The 16,632-nt window shown below is 44.6% G+C and overlaps 1 protein-coding gene across 9 annotated transcripts in view; it reads right to left on the bottom strand.

The window, feature by feature from the left end:
- Positions 1-16,632, bottom strand: part of LOC116941609 (receptor-type tyrosine-protein phosphatase kappa-like) — a 135,322-nt gene that overhangs the window by 53,799 nt on the left and 64,891 nt on the right. For 7 of the 9 annotated variants that reach the window (XM_032952820.2, XM_032952824.2, XM_032952822.2 and 4 more), the window contains exons 15-16: positions 15,332-15,361; positions 4,651-4,808 (exon numbers count right to left, since the gene is read on the bottom strand). In XM_032952820.2, the coding sequence (XP_032808711.2) occupies positions 4,651-4,808; positions 15,332-15,361 (188 nt within the window). The remainder of the gene's footprint in view (positions 1-4,650; positions 4,809-15,331; positions 15,362-16,632) is intronic. The other 2 variants (XM_032952825.2, XM_032952828.2) reach the window with 1 other exon arrangement.

Here is a 16,632-nt window from a genome sequence, read left to right as displayed (position 1 = left end):
AGTGCTGAAAGACAATGATATCTAAACGCAGCGAATATTGGGTATAAACTACTTGAAGGCAATATTGATACATAGTTACTTTTATGCAACACCAAAAGCATAACAAATGTGTAATCGCCCAAGGGTGCTCAGAAATATATTTATATAATCTCATAACATCGCAGCCTTTGGCCGAACCACTCATTATGCTAAAAGCTCCAGCATGAAGCCTGCACCCATAGCTTAATCATTGTCTGTGACTCACGGCAAGGGATAGGGGGGGATAATGGTGGGGAAGGGGGGGGCATTGGACTGACAGCATGGTCAGAGTTCAAAATGTGAGGCAACTAAAATGGCTAGTTTAAACTGCAACTTCATAACACAAGCCGACCAGTTCACGGATGCTGAATGCCGTAATAAGAGGACGCATGCAACGCTGAATTTAAACCGTGTCAATTTCACTCCAGTGCCGCTGTAATTACTCGTTAGCACTCTCAGCAGATTTTCCCGTTATCTTGACTGTTCACGTTGTACATCATTCGAGGCAGCATTACATTCTCTGCTGAGCTTTCCTTTGGGAATACAGTACAGTACATGTTTGTTTACTTTTGTCATTGTTGCCGACAATTCTCTAAAGTCTTCTCGGAGTTTTGAAAATGGAAAAGCAGCTTACAGATGAGATGGCACGTTCTTGTCGGCTAGGATAACCAAGTTTGAATTATAATACGACAAATTATCTTTGGAAAAATAGGAGTGATAAAGGAATGTAATTCCACTATAAAGCCAGCCAAAAGTTAAATGCATCAGCAGAGTGTTCCTGCGAGTTACGAGTTCTTTCCGGTTGGCTGTACAATCTGCACTAAATCCCTGAAACCTAAACTGCCAGGATGTGAGTAGATGCCAAAGGTATGCAGTAAGTCAGCTGCCGAGGGGGTAGCCACGGCTGAGGCCAAATCCAGAGGAAAGCTCCCTGGAGGAATAGTATGTGCATAGAAAACCAAATATGGCCTTCAGGCCCCGAACTCCCCCACAAACACAAGTACACACACAGGTGCACACGTGTATTTGTGTGTGTGTGTACATATACACACACACACATAGTGGGGAGCAGTAGTGTAGTAGTTCACGCACTATGCTACGAACCCGGCGACCCAAGTTTTATTTCCACTCACGGCCAACACCAGTGACGAATATCTGAACCAGTCCAGGGCCTCCCCTAGGTTGACTCGGCCTCAAATGAGTACCTGGCACGGTGTGTAAAACATAATCACTAGGGATACAAAAGCGGCCGGGCGTGGTGCTGGACAACCACCCCCTCGTGTGCAGTGCCGGCCTTCATAGGCAGGTGCTCGCTAACAGCACTTGCCCCAACACTCTGTTAAAGACGATACCTGTATTGCTGCCGTTGCTTTAGACGCATTAAACTTACAAACATTGGCACATTAGCACATTCTTTAACGTCGCATTGTCGTTGACGTTAAGGGGAGTGTTTAATGTCCATTTTCCTCTTTATTTACTTAAGCCTTCCTCTTCTGCAATCAGTCACCCATGACTGTTGCAGCAAGGCATGAGTGTGTCTGTGTTTGTCCTCACTTTGCTTATCACCACGTCAGTGAAATCGGTCCTTCATTTGCTAAAATCAAATCCAAATTAAAACAGGAGCATCAAAATCTATTGCTACTCTTATGGATTACCACTGTAAACACCATGGTGCACCTTACCTAGAGCCATATTTTAGTGGCCTAAAATATGGCTCTAGGGTTTGGTGTTATAATTTATTTATGTAGTTTATTGTAAAAAAATTCGGTCACAGTCCCTATGATCACTGTTACATTGCATTTATGGCTTTTATTTTGGTGATTTCGAAAACGTTTTTTTGGTTTGGCCATGTTTTGTTTATTGTAGTACGGAGTTAGACTGATGGCCTAAATCTTAGTTGTCTTGTGGTTGTTGTTGTTGACTTGCATCCCACTGGGATTTTTGCACACAGCGTTGGCGTACGGTGCTATTTCAGGAATATTTTGATGTTTTTTCCTGGATTTTCTGTTTGCACAATCACATAATCACTTTAAGATGTTTTCTTGTTCATGTTTTTGTTTTTTGTTTGTTGCGGTTGCACCCGATTCAAGAGCCGAATGGCTCACAGGGCTATACCAAATAAATGGAAATGGAAACCACATTCTCAATTTGTGAGACGCATTGCTCTTTCAGTTATTTTTAAAGCAAACATTGGGGGGCAGGGAGAGGGGGGTAGTGGCAGGGTCCTTGATATGTGGCCTGAAAAACGTTCCACCTGGACACGCAAGTCACAATTGCGCTTCGGTGTCCAATCCAGCCACTCAATCCACGGCGTGGCTTTTATAAAGCAGCCGAGGAGGAGACGGCGTTTTGACTCGTCCTCTGCAGAAAACCCATAACAAAATATAATCGTCGTCGCTGTTCGCATTTACACGCGGAGACACCAAATGGGAGTTCTGATTATATACGCTATTGCCAGTACCATAACAGGCTTGAGACGACAGGCGTTGAGCATCGAATGTAAGACGATGCAATGTTAGCGCTGGATTTTGTACCGGGTTGCCGTGATTCTCACGGTCTGTGTGACGCCGCTGCTGCGCATTTGCCCCGACTGTATTTGCCTGTGGACACTTTTGTTTGGATGACGCAAAAAAGCTGGAGGGGTGCGTCTTACTTTCTGGCGCGTCTTTTAAATCCAGGAAAAAACGGTCAAAGTTGATTGTTTTCCTCCAATCTTTTTCTGACCTTGCTACACATACAGTGTCACCCACGTGCCAACTCTGTCTGGCGACCCCCTGATACACATGCAATTGCAGGATATCGTAAAATATACCGCAGGTACATCAACAAAAATTGCGACCAAAATCTGATGTGTTAGCCTTCTGAAAACAGTAAATTACGTTGGGTGTTCATCATACAAATACACAAACTGCACAGTTGGGTGAATTTATGCACACGACCAAACTGATCTCACTGATAATATGGTCACATAAAACACACACACACACACACAAATGTCTAATATGATGTCCCATTTATGCATAAGCACACACAGTGTATCCAAATAAGCTTAGAATCTGAGCCCTAAGTCGGGCAATTTCAAAGCAGTTGCTGAACATTAGACAACAATACCTTTAGGGCGGAGTATATTTCTGTGCGTTTCATGAGTATTTTACTTGAACTAATTATAAGATGACATGAATGAGATACAGCCCTTTCTCGATCCACTGCCGGAGAAATGCCTCTCCAAACAGTGTTGGTCATGGGGGTTATTTTACCATCCTTCACCACACCGGTAAGTGTGAGATGGTTGAGAGTGGGCCAGGACTGGTTCAGATATCACTTGCCACTTATTTTCATCCATGGCGTAGAACTGAACTCAAGCCCCCAGGTTCATATTGCAGCCATGCTAACAACCACAACACTCCACTTTGATATACACACTAATAACATAATTTTTGATGGACAATTGGACGTGATTATTTTTCTTGTAATTCCTTTTAACATACTAACATTTCAAGTGGGCCTTAAAAGAAATTGTCATGTATTTTTTTCCTTACATATAGGTTCTCAGCAGAGCAAGGACATCAAAAGAAATCTCAAGTATCCTATTTGGACAATGGTTATCATGAAACACAATCTATTAGTCTCTCTCATAAAAATGCGCGCGCGTGTGTGTGTGTGTGTCGAGTGGGGAGCGGTAGTGTAGCGGTTAGCGCACTGCGCTACGAAGCTGGCGACCCAGGTTCGATTCCTGCTCACAGTCAACACCACAGTGACGATTATCTGAACCGGTCCTGGGCCTCCCCTATTTCAACTCAGCCTCAAATGAGCACCTGGTGCAGTGTGTAAACATCGCCGCTTGGGAGACAAAGGCGGCCGGGCGTGGTGTTGGCCACCCACCCCCTTATGTGCCGTGCCGGCCTTTACAGGTGCTTACTAACAGCACTTGCCCCTACAGTCTGTTAAGGCTACACGGGGGATCTTTGTCTTTTTTTCTTCTGGAACATCCATCAGCATAGCAAGAATCGCTCCCCTCTCCCATTAATGCGATCGGTCCTATTTAAGCAGATTTAAAAGTATAATGCTGCAGCCACTACTGCTCGTGGTTCATTTCGCAACAGCCATTTAATGCCTGCGATGATTCTACAGTGTCTGGGTCGATGGGTGCACAATCATTGGGGAAGTATGATTAAACAAGACACTTCAGAATTGCTGTTTTATCTCAAAACGTGAATAGTGTTGCCGCGCCTTAAATCTTTTTTTTATTGTTTTGGGAAGTGCGATTGATTAGGGTTGGAAATGTGTGACTAAAGCAGTGATCGTGAACTGCTTTACCTGTAATGAATAAATAAATGCATCCGAGCACATCGCGTTACTATTACAGACAGCACAACGTGCTTTGCAAGTTCAACTTCGGGGCGGGAGCAAGCGGGGGGGGGGTGGCGGGGGACACAAAACGTTCTCAATTTTCTGTGACGATATCAGAATCTGTTTTCTCCTCCACAAAAGGCGACCGCACTCTCACAATGCCACTAAAGCGCGCGGGCACAAAGGCACCAGCAAAAAAATAAATTGACGGGGCCCGGCGCGACGGACCGAATGACAACCCGGCGAGCGACCGCTTTTGCCGCTCGCCGTGAACTCGCTCACATCTCCCGGTGCCGTTGTGTGCGTTGAGGAAGGCGAGAGGCTCCTCGCCGTGCAGGGCGCTCTGCTCCACAAAGCTCTTGTCCATTGCGTGCACCATCAGCGTCATCTCCTGCCGGCTGCCACCGTTGCCGCCCTCCTTGCGTTTTTTGGACATTTTCCTGCAAGCGCAAAAGACAATCCTCGTTACCGCCGGCACCGTCGTCATCCTCATCGTCGTCGTCATCATCTTCGTCGTGGCTGTGGCCGCTCGAAGCGATCGCTAACCGGTGAATCGCAGGCGTCCCTCGCTGCAAATTTGTCGTGAATGGATATCGTTCTCGTCATCGTTATCATAGTCACCGTTCAACGGGTCCCCTTAAGAAGTTTGGGGAAACAACGCGGCTTTGTTCAAATCAATGTTTATGCCATTGCTATCTTAGAAGGTGGATTTGCTTCTCTTTACCTGCCACTCCTGCTGTCACGTGAAAGGTCAAGGCGCAGCTCGGCAATTTCTTGTTCACGCCACTGCTAGCGGAAGGGCCTTCACTAGAGCGAGCTCCAGAGAGTGGGAAATTGGCCTACTCTTCCAACGCCGGCCAAACAAAGAGGGTGTGGGTACGCACACTTTACTCCACCTGCACAACAACTCGCCCATCGATTACCTCTGGTGAAACCATTTATCCTGCAGTTAGTGGACAGAGGCGTGGTGGGATGGGACTGAATATAGTTACGCCATTGTTTCAACTGACACTCCGGAAGATTGAACCAGAAACTTGTTAATGGCTATTCCAGTATCCCGTTCTAACCATTACACCGATGCAGCGTCCTGGGGAGAATAACTTAGCTTTCTTAAAAATCTAAATCAATTTTAATGTTCTGAGTTGATAACTTCGACAAGCAGCTTGTACTGTTGTGTGGGCCTTTTTACAGGCCCACGCTACGTAATTGCATATGATATGTCACATGTAGCTTATTTCGATTTTTAAAAAAAAGTAATTAATGGTGTCCTTAAAGCATCATGTACATATATACACAAAATGAACAAACACTTTAGCTCGTGCATTAGTAGGAAAAGTTGGTTCAAATACATGACACTCATTCGAGTAAATTCGATCAAATGGATACCTGGTAATTGATCTTGCCTTGGTCAACTTAATAATTATTGCCATTGTTAAATATCAAGATACAACTATACCCATGCATGCCACTGCAGTACCAATGCTTAATGCGAATATCTGATAGAGGCGTATAATATGATTCAATGAGCAGCTGGTGCTTAAAGAAGGAAACATTTGTCTACGTATTCACCGGATCATCATCATCATCATTCGCTCATTAATGTCCCCACGTTCCCCCAAAGCCAAAGCCCAAGCCATAATCAACGTTTACCCATCGCACTTACCGAAATATATTCCTGCATAGCCGCTCTCGTACAAATGTACTGGAATCACAATATCTCCTGTTAACATCAAAAAGCTCTATCCTCGGTGGTCTGTTCGGCATTAAATTCCACAAGGGTTGATGAGTAATGTCACCATGGGGGTTGTTCTTCCACCATCTATTCCAGGCAGACAGCCAACAAAATGTAGCCTTCATTTCTGTTGCTTTACACCGATGGTTGTCAACCATTTCTGGTACGGTGCCCCCCCCCCCAAGACCATTGGTCCCCGCGTGTGCCCTCCCCAGTCCAGAATCAGAATATGTATTTATACTGGAGGAATCCGATGAGCTGAAATGCTCTTTTTCACACAAGTCCAGTAGGGGTGGGTCAGAACCTCACAACAACAAATACAAAACGACGATAGGAGTGTAAAGTATAGGAAAGGTAAAGAAATCACTTGAAAAAACTACATAAATAAAACGAAACAATTTTTTTTAATCTCACCGAGTAAAGCCCACCGAGCTATCAACTTATTTTTCAGAAGCGACCTGGCCGCAAATGAGAGCTCAGCAAAGTGGTTTATCACGTGGACATCTGTAACAGGAAAATAATTGTAATAATTTAAATGCACGTTTCCAATTGTGGAGGGAAACGCCAAAGGACCCGGAGAAAAACGCTACACGACCGCGAGGAGAACACGCAAACTTCAAATATACAACAGGCGTCAGGGTCAGGGTCGAAACCATGACCCCTCCTCTACACCAGGCGAGGTCGTTAACATCTCGTCACTGTGGCACCCCAACATCCTTGCCACCATGGTACCCCCCCCCCCCCCAGGCTCCCCCCAGAGCTAAGACAATTGGTCACTGCTTGCCTCCTTTCCGGTCACTGCCACCCACCCCCCCACACGTATTTATAGTGGTTCAGATGTCCTGTGATCCCCCGTTTAATTCTCTAAAACATCGTCTCTTTTTAAGCCACGTTTATTTCCAACAGAAATTCATACGCAAAGGATAAACCGAACTAAAAAATGTTAGGGATCGATTAATTGTGGAGTTTACAAAACATCTGGACCATCCTGGACAGAGAGATAACATATCCACACATATAACGCAGTGTGAAAAAAGGCATTTGTTTCATGTTGTGCATTGCTGTGTCTCGTCACCATGATCCAGGGCCATCTACTGTATTCCCCGCGCACATTCGAAATTTCATCTGCACGGTATCCATGCCGCAGCCTGCACCCAATAGCTTGAGAACGACTTTAATACACTGTGGAATGGGCCATACCATGCAATCGAAATGTCGTGATATTTATTATTATTTGTTTTTAATCTACGTGGCTTTACCGAAAGACCCAAAGAATAAGGCACTTATCACGTGACATCCTTTCCTCAAAACAAAATAAATCCGAAATGACAACTTCCAAACTAGGTGCGGTATTAATTTCATTAAAACCCCCCCCTGTAAATTCCCTCCATTTAGCATCGATTAAGAAGCTACAAGGACATTTCATGCTAATTTTTAATTTCCCAACTCGTGCTACATTTTTCAGTTGAGTGATCTTCTTTCTCATTTCAAAATTCGACTTAATTTAGCTCTGTGTCTTCACAATTTCTCATTACGTAATGACAGAACTCGCTTTGACGTGTTGAATGAATCCTCACATGCCAATCAGTTAACATTTCTGTGTTGGTAGCAACCCCCACCCCCTAGTTGCCACGTATTACATCGGTGTCAGTTATGAATAATATTAAACATTCCCGGTGCCTTCACCCCCCCCCCCCTTTAAATTAACAATGCGCGCGGTGACTGCTGCCGTTTATCAAGATTCCCATCGCGCAGAATCAAATCTCCTGTTGCCTAAAATTGAGCAGACCCGACAGCTTGTTTGAAGGCTCCTCTCGATGCCAGCAGACTGCCACTCGTAATGCCCGCACGTCTGCGGAGTTACTTAACGTGTTTGTCACGTCCCAGGGCTTGTGCCACGTAACACCAATTCAAAAGTGGACATTTCTAAAGGTTGGACTTGGCACATTCAGCTGTTGCCTACGTCCTTTTCGAGTGAGGGTGCTGATATTATTTTTTGCGAGGCGACTCGTATGCGCGGCATTGGTCATGCGCGTACATGGCATGATCGATTCATTTAATAGAAACACATAAGCAGTGTAAATCCTGGCATTTCCTGCCCCCAGAGTAAAAAACTATTGTGCTTAATTGGCTTGGCTACAAACGCATTTCGCTGGGGACATGCACATGGCTACTATTTATTGGTAAGCATTCACATTTTCCAGACTCCTCTTCAAAAAAAATACTGCCGCATCCTGTGGAATGATGAGACTAGTTTGGCAGCAATTCTTGCATGAGTTGTTGTACCTGAACACATGCCAAGCATCTGCTATAGTGACTGATTATGCAGCTTTTGTTAAAGTTGTTAGAGAATGGCAGGCGATGCCTAATTTGTTTCAAACCAGTTATTGGCAGACAAAAAGCCTTAAAGCATGCCAGGAAGGCTGCTTGGGTACTAATCAAGCCTTTAGAATATATTTTAAAGGTATATTATTTCGCAGTTGATGCGATTTTGCTGGGAGATTCCAATAAAGAGAGTTTTGCGCAACAATCCATTTTATGTCATTGCCACAGAGGCACCTGAATGTACGTAATATTTCCAGGAGAATGTCGACACGAGCACAGTAATTACGTTTTTTTTTGCATACCAACACGTATGAGGGCTCACACAAAGGCGAACAATAATTATAAAAAAGTGCAATTTTCAAGCACATCACTTTGAAACGACAGGGTATCAGATAGACATGACACCTGAATGTTTTTGTTCACCATTTTTCTGGATGGAATAATGTACGTCATGATGGCAGGATATAAGTGCTCTTCAGCCTTCTCAACTCATTGCATTTCAGCAACAGAAACCAAGTGCCATTACAATGGGGGGGGGGGAAATACAAAGAATACTAAAAAACACAACAGTGCTTGAAAGAGGATATGTTTTGTTTATATGCTTTCAGAGATCTAAGTAGAATGCTGAATTCCGTATTGCATTCCTAACAGCCTTTGTCCTAAGTAGAAATATCATTTGTTTTTAACACCAAAAAAACGCTTTCATAATCACGTTTGCTGCCACAATTAAATGTTTAAAAGGTGCTGCCATTTTGTCCAAAGCAATTACACGGAGTTATGACATAATGGCAGTTACATTGAAATCGTGGAGTGGTGGTGCAGCGGTTTACGTTCTGCCGCTATGAACCTGGCGACCGGAGTCCGTAAGTGGCAGGTGATACCTGAAGCAGTGACCCTTGACCCAACCTGTCCTGACCAGCCTGGTGAAGTGTGGCAAAACAAACGCTGCTGTGGTGAGGCCTTCATCCAGCAGTGGATTGACAAAGCTATAAATGACTCTTGTACATTTTTGCTTATTTTAAAAAGATCAAAACATCTTCAGCTACTGATGGTAAAAAACAAAGACTTTCTTTCAGCTTCTGTTTTGTGCTTCACGGAAACATGGCTGTGTGATTTGATTCCGGACACTTCGCTACAACTATCAGGATTCCATCTTGTAAGATCGGATCGTGACGTAGCACTCTCCGGCAAGACGAAAGGCGGTGGCATTTGTTTTTACATTAACAGTGGCTGGTGTGTAGATGTCACAGTGATTCTGCAACATTGTTCTCCACTTCTTGAATCAATTTTTATAACCTGTAAACCGTTTTACTCGCCTCGCGAGTTCGCGTCGCTCATTTTGGTCGGAGTTTATTTGCCGCCTTGTCCTCAGGTTAAAGAGGCCCAACGCATGCTCGCCGATCAGATTCTGAGTGTGGAGCGAGCAAATCCAGATTCGTTGGTTATCGTACTTGGCGACTTTAACAAAGGTAATCTCAGCCACGAACTCCCCAAATACATACAATTCATTAAATGCGCAACCAGAGAAGGGAACACTCTGGATCACTGCTACACTACAGTCAGTAGAGCCTACCACGCCGTCCCCCGAGCAGCACTAGGACACTCTGACCATGCCATGGTCCACCTGATTCCTGCATACAGGCAGAAACTAAAACTCTGTAAACCTGCTGTGAGGACATCTAAACAGTGGACCAGTGAGGCTGTGGAAGATTTGCGGGCGTGCTTAGACTGTACTGACTGGGATATGTTCACGACTGCTACCAATAGTCTGGATGAACTCACAGAGGCTGTGACGTCCTACATCAGCTTCTGTGAGGACTGCTGTATCCCAACACGTACCAGGGTGAACTTTAACAACAATAAGCCCTGGTTCTCAGCAAAGCTCAGAAGGTTGAGGTTGGAGAAGGAGGAAGCATTTAGGAGTGGGGATAGAGACAGATTCAAGGAGTCGAAGAACAGGTTTAGCAAAGCGGTGAGAGAGGCTAAACGACTGTACTCAGAGAGACTAAAACACCAGTTCTCTACTAACGACGACGCTGCTTCTGTCTGGAGAGGGCTCAGGCAGATCACCAACTACAAACCCAGAGCCCCCCACACCACTAACGACTCCCGCCTAGCCAACGACCTGAACGAGTTCTACTATAGATTTGAAAGACAATTGGACTGTCCTGAACCACCCCTTCCCACCCAAGAGGCCCCACCCCCCACCCATACTACAGAGACAACTCTCTCCTTTCAGAAGGGAGAAGTTAATAGACTTTTCAAGAGGCAGAATCCACGCAAAGCAGCCGGGTCGGACTCTGTCTCTCCAGCCACCCTCAGACACTGCGCTGACCAGCTGTCTCCGGTGTTCACCTACATCTTTAACACCTCCGTGGAGACATGCCATGTACCAGCCTGTCTCAAGTTCTCCACCATCATCCCTGTGCCCAAAAAGCTAAGGCCAACAGGACTAAATGATTACAGACCGGTCGCCCTTACATCTGTGGTAATGAAGTCTTTTGAGCGCCTGGTCCTGGCACACCTCAAAGCCATCACAGACCCTCTCCTGGACCCCCTTCAGTTTGCCTACAGAGCCAACAGGTCTGTGGACGACGCAGTTAACATGGCCCTCCACTTCACCCTACAGCATCTGGATGCCCCAGCATCCTACGCCAGGATCCTGTATGTGGACTTCAGCTCTGCCTTCAACACCATCATCCCTGCCCTGCTTCAGGACAAGCTCTTCCAGCTGAACGTGCCCTACACCACCTGTAAATGGATCACAGACTTCCTGTCTGACAGGAAGCAGTGCGTTAAGCTGGGAACACAAATCTCCGACTCCAGGTCCATCAGCACCGGAACTCCTCAGGGCTGCGTCCTTTCCCCACTGCTCTTCTCCCTGTATACCAACAGCTGCACCTCCAATCATCTGTCTGTCAAACTCTTGAAGTTTGCGGACGACACCACCCTCATTGGGCTGATTTCTGGTGGGGATGAGTCTGACTATAGGTGGGAAGCTGACAACCTGGTTACCTGGTGTAGCCAGAACAACTTAGAGCTAAATGCTCTAAAGGCAGTTGAGATGGTTGTGGACTTCAGGAAGAATACAGCCCCACTCACCCCCATCACCCTGTTAGATTCCCCAGTCAAAATTGTAGAGTCCTTCCGCTTCCTGGGCACTATTCTCTCCCAGGACCTCAAGTGGGAACTGAACATCAGCTCCCTCACCAAGAGAGCTCAACAGAGGATATGCTTTCTACGGCAGCTGAAGAAATTCAACCTGCCAAAGACAATGATGGTGCAATTCTATACAGCGATCATTGAATCCATCCTCACCTCCTCCATAACCGTCTGGTACGCTGCTGCCACTGCCAAGGACAAGAGCAGACTGCAGCGTATCATCCACACTGCTGAGAAGGTAATTGCCTGCAATCTACCAACCCTCGAGGACCTGCACACGACAAGGACCATGAGGCGAGCGAGGAAGATTATGGCCGATTCATCCCACCCAGGACACTCTCTGTTTCAGCTACTCCCCTCCGGCAGAAGGCTTCAGTCCATCAGGACCAAAACCTCACGCCATAAAAACAGTTTCTTCCCATCTGCTGCTGGCCTGTTAAACAAGGCCAAGGGCTTACACTGATTTTAACATTTTATCTACATAATGACACCTTGCCGATATTAACTATGTTAACCTATTTGTATTTTTTATTTTTAAATTATATTTTAAAGCTATTTTATATTCGATATTTATTCAATTTTATATACTTCAGCCCCTTGGTGTTAGTTAGACTTGTAACCCTTATTATTATAGTAAGACTTGTTTAAAACTTATTTAAGATTTTAGATTCCTATATGTTGAATGTATGCACCATCCTGCCAAAGTAAATTCCGTGTCGGTGTGAACTTTCATGGCAAATAAAACCCTTTCTGATTCTGATTCTGATTCACCACCACAAAATATCCTCACCGCTATTTAATAGCCCTTCTTTTCGCAAGTCCTTTTCATCTAACACAAACAATTATTCAAAGAAGTCTTTGAGGTTGGCAACATGTAAGGAGCTTGAAACAAGTCCTCCCCCACTGATTTACCAAACTTTTCCTTCTTTCAACAATTCAAACTCACTGACGGATACTCAATATTTAGTTATTCGGCGACTATATAAATGTAAGAATTGTGTTCTATGAATTGCATGAACTAATGTAATTAAGCGTTTTATCGTTATTATGAGCAAAGGTGGAACATCTGCTGGGAGCTTTTTTTGTTAATCAGGAAAGTTACGAGTTTGAGGCTACTTTGTACCCATACGTTTAATATAAAACCTCTACCAATTCACCTCCTACCCCCATTTCAATTCTATGCACAGTCATGATTTGATGCTGCGATTCAATGATTGATTTTCTTTTCCCCATTGTGGCGAATGTAGTGGCCTCTAGTAGCAGCGACATGAGGACCCATTGTATACAAGCTACATTATAACATTGCAAACCCAACCATGAATCATAACATCCACCCTGAACAATTAATCGCCCACACCCAGTGCAATATTTGCACGTAGCGTAACTACCATTTTCTATAGATGGCCACGTATCTGACCTTTTCACACATCCGCCTATACTATACCTCAATCCCTCAGCAAGTCAGATGCGCAGCATTTTGCCCACATGCTTTGACATTTGTATTGCGAGCATAAGAATAGATTTTAATTGATGAATCGATATATGGTGCCTATGAATGGAAATTTTATGCAATTTAGTGATAAATAGTATTGGCCAGTAGGTGACATTAAGTGACGCGAGATAGGTAAAGATGACATTAAAGCAAATGTTATCTACATTTATGAACTCTTTTGTATTTTTAGACCACACCATAAAGAATAATTGGAGGTAAATTGAGCTTAAGACTTCTGATAAATGTACACAACGCGTTTAGCGCGACCAAATTGTGCAAAATAAAAGGTTTGCATCGCCCTCTCACACAAGCACCGAGAGTACGCACAAGCGGAGTGTACCTGGTGCTCTGTATAAACATTGAGACTACTGGGGGAAAATGCCGTTAGTTAGTGCATACTGAGACCAGCAGAACGGCATGAGGGGTTATAACACGCACAACACTGCCTCTAGTTGCCTATGTCTCTCCAGCCTCGCTGTTTCCACACAGCGCCAGCTTCTCATTTAAAACGAATCTGACCCCAGGGGTCACTCAGGGCAAGCTCAGATACCACTCGCCGCTGACGTTATCCACGACTGAGAATCGAAGGCAAGTTGCGGGCGTCAACAGTGCAGGAGCGATAACCACTCCACCACTGCTCCCCCACTCACGTTGAGAGAAAACAAATATCTTGTTTAAGGATGGCCCACACGCCATATGAGGGGGTGGTGTGGACAGCACCATGCCCAGCCACCTTTGCCTCCCCCGGTGTTGATCTTCACACATGGCATGAGGTGCTCGTTTAACATTTGCCACCGATGCTGTCCATGGTCAGCAATTAAAATCCACCCCCACGCCCCCAACGCGCGACTCCTACCCAAAAATACCGTGTGTCCAGAGGCAACGGTACACGTCTTGTCTAAAGGTATTCAGAGTATTGTAAGCAGTATCTCGAGCAGATAACATAACGCGACCTGCAATTAGTTCTACAAACACAGACACAATTTCAACCGAGAAGATGGTTTCAAATTAAGCAACCATTGGAAAGATGTTCTAAATCGAACCAAACATTAAACTAATTTTCAATGGTACAGTATATTTTTCAAGTAGTGGTACCCCAAACTTTCGCAGCTCTTAAAAATTCCCTTTTCACACCATCAATAGGTAAACTCCCCCTCCCCCCCTCGCCAACCGGCATGTACACCACCTCTACACCGTTCATCATGCTAAGTCGGCCAATCAAATGCTAATTTTTATGCTAATTCCTTTGTCAAGGCACCTTGTTTCCTCGCACAAAGCTTAAAGGTCGCGGTCTGAGCGTGGCTGTGTTTCACTCCAGCGCTGTCCTCGAGACAGTCTGGTCCCTTCACCTGATGAAGGCTGCTTGTGTTGTGGCCAAAACGTTGTGATTTTTGTTGTTTTATTTTTTACCTATGTGACTTCACCGAATAGAACCAAAGAGTATAGTTTTATTTTCTTTCCTGCTTATTTGTAGGTCTGAACACACCTCCTTTATAATGGCATTTCCATAACAGAGTGTGGCTTGGCATGAGAGCACTACTTTGGAAAATCCCCGCAGACTTCAGTGCTCCGTGTACCCTGGGCAAACACTCATTCTTTTTTTTTGTACAGATATTTCTCACTTCCTTGGCTCTATGTGTATGCTGTTTGAGTTTTTATTTTGGAATACGCTGCTACGAGTGTTGGGAAAAAGATTGCGGAGGCTGATCAATGTGAAACTTTATATATATAAAAATATTGTACGGTGTTATGGTATATGCATTGAATAAATCAGCTCTTTCACAAGGTCCGAGTGAAACAATGTGGACATAAAATGGAAGGCAAGCCGAGTTAAAAAAAGTAAGCGCATTAAATGAGTGTGCGAACACAGACATGGATATACAATGGATAAAATATACACATGGGCAAATGTGTAAATGAAACTAACTAGTAAATAAAACGTGGATTAAAAGTTGCAGCTGCTTTAGGAAGAAATATTCTCGTGTCAATATTTAATACTATGGACGTTTGGCCATGCTTGGCCTGAGCACATTTTGTTCCATTATTTAAGTACAAATCACCCAATTCCCTTTCGGGAGCATGTGGGAACGCTTAACACAACCCGTGTGACAAAGGTATCCTTTGATTATTACAAGGGCAGATTGTTATTGATTGGTTTAACATATATTCATTTCCCTCCATTTGAAAATATCTCTGAAATTAGACCTATCAGCTGCATATGGTAAGTACGCGCAAGTTTCCTCACTACTTACAAGTAGTAAGCGTAATAGATGTAGCTCCTCCTGATGTGTATGAAATGGAGAAGGTAAGCATGAAAGAGACAAACAGGCAGACATTAAGGCATACAAAAGTCATGCTCTGGAGGCCCCATCGGCTTGGAGGGAGGAACAAAAAAAAAAGCCTCAATTCAAAATAATAATTTCTGCATCTCCAAAAAAGAAATCTTAATTACATATATTTAAAGCTGAAAGTTACTCGAAAGAAAGGCAAGAGAATAAAGTTGGTTGAATCAAGTTCTCGAGTACATTTTTTTTTTAAACCAGGCAAGGCCCACTGAGCTACGTAGCTCTTTTTCAGAAGCGACCTGGCCACAGATGATAGCTCAACGAAGTGGCCCATAGCAATGGGAATTTACAGCAGCCGCCGAAATACTCTGGGACGCATAAACGGCGGGGGCTCTCTCTTGAACGTGCAGTGGGCAATGGGTTGCTCCACTGGGAAGAGGATGAGGCGTTGCGGCAGTCGGAGTGAGCGGGCGAGATCAGCAGCAGCGGCAGCAGCGGCGGCGGCAAACGACTCCTTGCCACCATCCATCGCTCGGAGAGAACACGGGAAATAATGAGAGGCAGGAAGGGGGGTAGGGAGAAAGGAAGGCCGTGTATATATATATAAAAATAGTCGCTAAATAATTGATAAAGTAATTCACGTTTGCAAACACATATTGGTAAAAGTGGCCTGAAAGTGCTCAGGGAAACAAATGATTCTGGTACGTCTATGGCGGACTCTCAAAGCACAGAACATCACACATGGCCACGTCTGTGTAAAAAGGCATTTGTACGTGTGTTTTTTATTTATCTCCCCAAAGGAAATGAATATTCCACACTTCTGTGAACTGAAAGTTACCTCTGGAACACTGAACATTGGCACTGCATCACACCCCATCCCACCTCTTTCAATTTCTTTACACCACTCTCACTGTGGGCTGAAGTCCCCAGGCGGCTGTGGGCGGTGTGTACACGTGTGTGTGCCGGCATGTGCGTCCACACGCATGAGCGGGATTATGCAAGCATATGGAATGCTAGTCACCAAGAAAATGAAATCAGGGCCAGGACCGTGCATGGGAAATTGCATCTTTTTTTTAAACTGTGGGTCCAACAAGCCTGGCCGCTCCACGTCACGGTGACATCTCAGTAGAGGCAATGCACCGTACAGATCTGCTATCACCATAAAACTATGCACATATAACAAAGTCTATTTCTGTTAGGTTAGGTGTGAACATTTTTCTGAAGTTGGTATGTTTTCACCCAAAATATATATATAAAAAATATATATT

Source organism: Petromyzon marinus, chromosome 12 (assembly GCF_048934315.1).
Source record: "Petromyzon marinus isolate PM22_M1 ecotype Great Lakes invasive population chromosome 12, UKy_Petmar_22M1.pri1.0, whole genome shotgun sequence".
Classification (NCBI taxonomy): domain Eukaryota; kingdom Metazoa; phylum Chordata; class Hyperoartia; order Petromyzontiformes; family Petromyzontidae; genus Petromyzon; species Petromyzon marinus.
This window is presented reverse-complemented; position numbering and strand designations above follow the sequence as displayed.